At 38.8% G+C, this 7,207-nt stretch overlaps 1 protein-coding gene across 1 annotated transcript; it reads right to left on the bottom strand.

The window, feature by feature from the left end:
* Positions 1-5,948: 5,948 nt before the first annotated feature.
* Positions 5,949-6,563, bottom strand: LOC107876820. The gene has a single exon (XM_016723663.1). The coding sequence runs from the start codon at positions 6,561-6,563 to the stop codon at positions 5,949-5,951; it is 615 nt and encodes a 204-aa protein (XP_016579149.1).
* Between the last annotated feature and the right edge of the window lie 644 nt (positions 6,564-7,207).

Below are 7,207 nucleotides of genomic sequence, written 5' to 3'. Positions count from 1 at the left end.
CCCCCATAAAATACATGCATCGAAACCTTTAAATCATACTTTAACAATTTCAAACCCATGTAGGTTTTAGGATAAATCCCACATACCTCTATTTCAAAGAATAATGAATGATTCTTGAAGCTTACGGATTAGGGATTTCAAATCTCTAATTATCTTCAAAAACTCACGGTTGAATCTTGAGTTACAAGGATTTTAGTTTGAAAGCCTAATGGAGTTTGTTGAGAGATTTTGATGAAAATAATCTTGCTTTGGTGTTCTTGGGATTAAATCCTGTGTTAGAGATGATAAGGAGTTGGAGAAGTACCATTTTACCCTTAATTAGACGGAGTAAAAATATAACTGGTTCCCAATTTTACGAGCCACCGCGATGCGCCACTATCGCGGTGGCTCACTAGAAATTGACAAATGCAAAATTGGGATCCTCCATGACACACCAGTATCGTGAGGTCCCACTGGAATTTGACAACTGCCAATTAAACCATCTCCATGATGCGCTAAACACCAAAATAATGACGTTTTACGCCTAGCATATAAAATAGCCATAACTTCTTCACCGAGTGTCCGTTTTGGATGAATTTTAAATCAATGGAAATCTTATTTAGTCATATACGTAATTAAAATTTAAAATCCATGGAATTCCAATGATAAATAAGTGTAAATCATTTTAGAAGAAAAAGCTTGATACTTTAGGGACAGAATTTAGCTAGGAAAAATTTGGGGGCATTACATTTCGAAAGGTTACTTGTATCATCTTATTCGGGTTAAAGATTGTAACACCAAAAGTTTTCCTTTTCATTCTATCCCTATAGTAAATGAATTCCCAGAAGTCTTTCCAGATGATCTCCCAGGAATACCACCTGATAGGGAGATAGATTTTCGCATAGATGTGTTGCCAGGCACCTATCCCAACTCTATTTAACCATATAGGATGGCTCCAACAGAGTTGAAAGAGTTGAAAGAGCAGCTAGCAGACCTCCTAGATAAAGGTTTCATCCGTCGTAGTGTTTCTCCCTTGGGTGCACCTGCACTTTTCCTACAAAAGAAAGATGGTTCCCTTTGTATGTCTATAGATTACCACCAGTTAAACGAGGTCACTATAAAAAAAAGTATCCTCTTCCTAGGATTGATGATCTATTTGATAAAATTCAGGGTGCTAAGTGCTTTTCTAAAATAGACCTTCGTTCAGGATATCATCAATTGAAAGTTAGGGAGTTGGACATTCCCAAGACAACTTTCCGAACTAGATATAGTCTTATAAATTCCTAGTCATGTCCTTTGAGTCGACTAATGCCCCTGTATCTTTCATGGACCTAATGAATAGGGTCTTACAAATGTTTCTAGACTTTTTTGTCATAGTTTTCATTGATGATATCTTGATTTATTCCAAAAGTCAGAAGGACCATGCCACTCACCTCTGAATTATCCTCCAGACTCTCAAAGATCATAGGTTGTATGCACAGTTCTCCATGTGTGAATTCTAGTTAAAGGCTATTTGTTTCTTATGGCATATTTTGTCTAGTGAGGGGATTAAGGTTGATCTCCAAAAGGTTGAAGCAGTGAGGAAATGGCCCATACCCACGACTTCAACCGACATTCGAAGCTTCTTGGGTTTGGCGGGTTATTATAGAAGGTTTGTAGAGAGTTTTTCTTCCATAGCTACACCACTTACTAAGTTGACTCAAAAAAAGGTGAAGTTTTGGTGGTCTGACTCTTGTGAGAATAGTTTTGAGAAGTTGAAAGATAAGTTGACTACTGGTCCTGTTTTGACTCTTCCGGAGGGTACAAAAGGTTTTGTTGTCTACTGTGATGCATCCCGAGTGGGACTTGGGTGTGTTCTTATGCAGCACGGTAAGGTAGTGGCTTATGCATCTAGGTCGTTGAAGGTGCATGAGTAGAAGTACCCTACTCATGACTTGGAGTTAGCGACTGTGCTTTTTGCACTTAAGATCTGGCGGCACTATTTGTATGAGGTACATGTTGATATATTTACTGACCACAAGAGTTTACAGTATGTTTTCTCATAGAAAGAATTGAATCTCAGGAAGAGGCGATGGTTGGAACTTTTAAAAGACTGTGACATATAGTAGCCGACGCCCTCAACAGGTTTGGGAGCATTACAATATCCCCCTTGGGAACATTCATCCCCGAATGTTGAAGCGGGACCCAGAAAAGCACAATTTCAAGCATTCTAAGGCATAGAAAGAATAAAGCAAGGGTTGTACCTTCCATTTAGTCATCCATTAGATCAAAAAGGTTTGGGTATCCAGCTCTCATGTCAACTTTTGATTCCTAAGTCGCTTCTTCAATTTTCTAGTTTCTCCACCATACTTTAGCCGGTGCTATCTCTTAGTTCCTCAATCTTCTAACTTGGCGATCCAAAATTTCTACAGGCTCTTTTTTATAGGATAAGGAGTCTGTAACTTTGATTTCTTCGATAGGAAGCACTAAAGAATGGTCTCCAATACACTTCTTCAACATAGATATATGAAACAGCGGATGTACAGAACCCAAACTAGATTGTAATTCAAACTCATACGCAACTTCACCTATCCTTTTCACAATATGATATGGTCCTATATAACGAGGAATTAGCTTACTTTTCTTTCCAAATCGCATGCTTCATAGGAGAAACCTTGAGAAACACCCAATCTCCAACCTCAAACTCTAGATCTCTTCTCTTAACATCAGCATAGGATTTTTGGCGACTCTAAGCTATATTAAGTCATTCTCTAATGACTTTCACATCCTCTATTGCCTGATGACCAAGATCAAGCCCAAACATCTGCATCTCGCCTACTTCATACCATCCTATTGGAGATCTACATCTTCTCCCATATAGTGCTTCAAAATGATCCATTTTAATATTGGAATGGAAATTATTATTATATGCGAACTCTATCAATGGAAAGTGCTCTACCCAACTATCTTTAAAATCAATCACGCAGACCCTCAACATATCCTCAAGGGTCTGGATGGTGCAAGCAGCTTGCCCATCTGTCTGAGGGTAAAAAGCCGTGCTCAAATTCACTTGGGTACCTAAACCCTTTTGAAACGATATCCAAAAATGTTAATAAAACTGTGTACCTTGGTTAGGTATGATGGACACAGGTGCCCCATGAAAACAAACTATTTCTGCAATGAACAACTTGGTATAATCCTCTCCCGAATAATTAGTCGTGATAGGTAGAAAGTGAGCTGACTTGGTCAACCTATCTACAATCACCCAAATGGAATCATACAAGTTTCGGGACCTTGGAAGTCTTGTAATGAAGTCCATATTAATCATCTCCCACTTCCATAAGGGCAAAGCTATCTCTTGAGAAGAACTACCTAGCCTCAAATGTTCAACTTTAACTTGTTGACAATTCAAACACTTGGCAACATAATTAGCCACATCACGCTTCATATTATTCCACCAATAAATAGTACTCAAATCCTGATACATGTTAGTAGAGCTAGAGTGAACAACATACCTCGACGTGTGAGCTTCATCAAGGATCCTCTTCCTCAGACCACCTACATCTAGCATACACAAACTACCCTGGTATCTAAAAATACCATCACTACCGATATCAAATGACATCACTATCTGTTGACCCATATCTTTCTTGATTTGCATCAAGATGGGATCCTCAACCTGTGCTTCTTTAACTTTTGTACAAAGGGAAGATTTAGCTATCTCATGAATAACCACTCTTTCATCCTCGGAATCCAAAAGTCATACTCCTAGATTTGCAAGTCGATGAATATCCTTCACTATCTACCTCTTTTATTTCCCCACATGAGAAAGACTGCCCATAGATAACTTGTTGAGGGCATCGAATACCACATTCGCCTTGCCTGGATGGTAGTGCAGGCTCATGTCATAGTCTTTTGAAAGTTCCAACCACCGCCTCTGACTGAGATTCAATTATTTCTGCTAGAAAACATACTGTAAACTCTTGTGGTCAGTAAATATATCAATGTGTACCCTATACAAATAGTGTCGCCAGATCTTAAGTGAAAAAACCACAGCCGCTAACTCCAAGTCATGAGTAGGGTAGTTCCGCTCATGCACCTTCAACGACCTAGATACATAAGTCACTACCTAATCGTGCTACATAAGAACATACCCAAGTCCCACTCGGGATACATCACAGTATACAACAAAACCTTTTTTACCCTCCGAAAGAGTCAGAACAGGAGATGTAGTAAATTCGTCTTTCAATTTCTCAAAGCTATTCTCACAAGAGTCAGACCACAAAAACTTAACCTTTTTCTGAGTCAACTTAGTAAGTGGTGTAGCTATGGAAGAAAAACACTTCACGAATCTTCTGTAATAACCCGCCAAACCCAAGAAGCTCTGAATGTCGGTTGGAATCGTAGGTCTGGGCTATTTTCTCACTACCTCAATCTTTTGGGGATCAGCCTTAATCCCCTCACTGGACATAATATGCCCCAAGAACACAACAGCAGTCAGACAGAATTCATACTTGGAAAATTTGCATACAACTTATGATCTTTAAGAGTCTGAAGGATGATTTAGAGGTGATTGTCATGGTCCTCCCGCTATTAGAATATACCAGATGTCATCAATGAAGAAAATGACAAACAGATCCAGAAACTGATAAAAAACCTTATTCATTAGATCCATGAAAGCTGCAGGGGCGTTAGTCAACTCGAAGGACATGACTAAGAATTCCTAATGCTCGTATCTGGTTCAGAAAGATGTTTTGGAAATATCTGACTCTCTAACTTTCAATTGGTGATATCACGAACGAAGGATATCTTTGAAAAATATTTAGCAACCTGAAGTTGATCAAAAAGATCATCAATCCTAGGAAGGGGATATTTATTTTTAATCGTGACCTTATTCTACTGGCGGTAATCTATGCACATACGAAGGGAACCATCTTTCTTTCTCACAAAAAGTACAGGTGCACCCTAGAGAGACACACTGGGTTGGATAAAACCTTTATCTAGAAGATCTGCTAGCTGTTCTTTCAAATCTTTTAGCTCTGCAGGAGCCATCCTATATGGTAAAATAGAAATAGGACGGGTATCTGGCAATAAATCAATACCAAAATTTTTGGAATTTGTTGTTGTAGTGGAAGGACTGTTTCTATGCCATACACCAACGAATACAGAGTCGCTTGGGTAGCAGTTTTGTAGGTCATACGATATGCCCATAAAGCTTCACCAATCCTCTCATGCCAGTCTTTTTTATTTCTTGCAACCACTTTCTTCAATAGGTCACCAAGTATTTTATTAAAAGCCTCGGCAAGACCATTGGCAGGTGCATTGTACATTGAAGACTTATGCCACTTAAATTTGAACTTCTCGCACAAAGTCCTCATAATCTTATTACTGAAGGGTGTCCCATTATCAGTAACTATGTATCTTGGTATGCCATACCTAAAGATGATGTTTGACCTGATAAAATCAATGACATTATCCTTTTTCACCTCTTTTAGTGAAATGGCTTCAGCCCATCTCGATAAATAATCGGTAGCAGCTAAGATGCACATTTTCCCTTTTGATGACTTTGGGAATGGTCCAACAATATCAAGTCCTCATGCATCGAAAGTCTATGATGCTATTGTTGGATGAAGATGCTCTGGAGACTGATGTATATAATAAGCATGAAATTGACATGCTTGACACCTTTTAGCATGCTCTAGACAGTACTAGTAGTAGCCTATCCTTTTGATGCGAAAATGAAGTTTAGGCCCTGATTGGTGTGCTCCATATGTGCCAGAATGTGCTTCCTCCATTGTTTATTGAGCTTCTTCTTTGTTAAGACACCATAAGAGTAACCCCTCAGAAGAACGATGAAATAAAATCCCCTCATGAAAGATGAATTGTGGTTCTCTTCTCCTAACGTCTGCTCTTTTCTGTGGCTCCTTGGGCAGCCTTCCATGTTTGAGATACTTAATTAATGGTTTTCACCAATATTCTTCTTCAATGACTCAAACAGATGTATGGAGGCTTTCGTTTAATTGAAGATCAAGGCAACCAGGAATAACCCACTGATGACTCATTTGCACCTTTGTTGACTCATTTTCTCCGAGTGCCATCATCGTAGCTAAGTTTGTCAGAGCATCTACCATGTGATTTTCTTCTCTTGGGAAGTGGTTTAAGAACACTTGGTCAAACCTTTCAAGAAAACAAGTAGTGTATCGATGATATAGTATAAGATATTCCTTCTTCACCTCGTAACTTCCTAAGAGTTGATTTATGGTCAACTTAGAGTCACCATAGATATCCAATTGTGGAATCTTCATGTTTGATGCCATTTCAAGTCCAATTATTAAAGCTTGGTACTCTGCAGTATTATAGGAACATGTTTCACCCAGAACAAATGAAAATATCAAGATTAGTCTTTCTGGAGATATCAACACGATACCTGCCCCTGCACCATCTTGGCGTGCTAATCCATCGAAGAGCATTGTCCATGTCGGCATTTCTTTAGTAAATAATGCATCTTCATCAGGAAACTCTTCTGAAATCTCCCATTCTGCTGGCAGGGGGTGATCAACAAGGAAATTAGCAAGTGCTTTCCCTTTCACAGCTTTTTGAGGCATGTATATGATCTCATATTGTTTAAACAATATAGACCATCTGGCTAGATGTCCTAAGAGAATTGGCCGAGTTATCACAAACTTCATGGGCTCAACTCGAGAAATTAGCTTGTTGGTATATGCTTCAAAATAATGCCTTAATTTTTTTATTGCATAAATCAAAGCTAACCACATCTTTTCAATGGGCGTATAATTTAACTCAGCTCCTATCAAACTTTGACTTAGATAGTACAATGTTTGTTCTCTCTTAGCTTCAGTATCTTGATCCAGAAGTGCTCTAAGTGATCATTCTTATGATGCAATGTAGAGTATCAATGGCCTCTCAAGAGTTGTTGCCCCCAATATAGGTGGATTCAACAAGTATCTTTTGATGCTTTCAAAAGCATTTTGACATGATAAAGGGGCATCTTTCTTTATTAGATGGCTGAAGGGTTGACACCGTCCAGTCAAGTTAGAGATGAACCGCTAAATGAATTCCAAATTACCTTGTAGATTGCAGAGCTCTCTCAAGTTCCTTGGCTCTGACATTTCCTGAATGGCATCAAATCCTTTTGGGATCTACTTCAATTCCGTGGTGACGCACAATAAAGCCAAGAAACTTTCCTGAACTAACTCCAAATGCGCATTTGAGTGGATTCATTTTCAAG

The sequence above is a fragment of the Capsicum annuum genome, chromosome 7, assembly GCF_002878395.1.
Source record: "Capsicum annuum cultivar UCD-10X-F1 chromosome 7, UCD10Xv1.1, whole genome shotgun sequence".
NCBI lineage: Eukaryota > Viridiplantae > Streptophyta > Magnoliopsida > Solanales > Solanaceae > Capsicum > Capsicum annuum.
The sequence above is the reverse complement of the archived record's forward strand: the minus strand, read 5'-3'. Positions and strand labels throughout refer to the sequence as shown.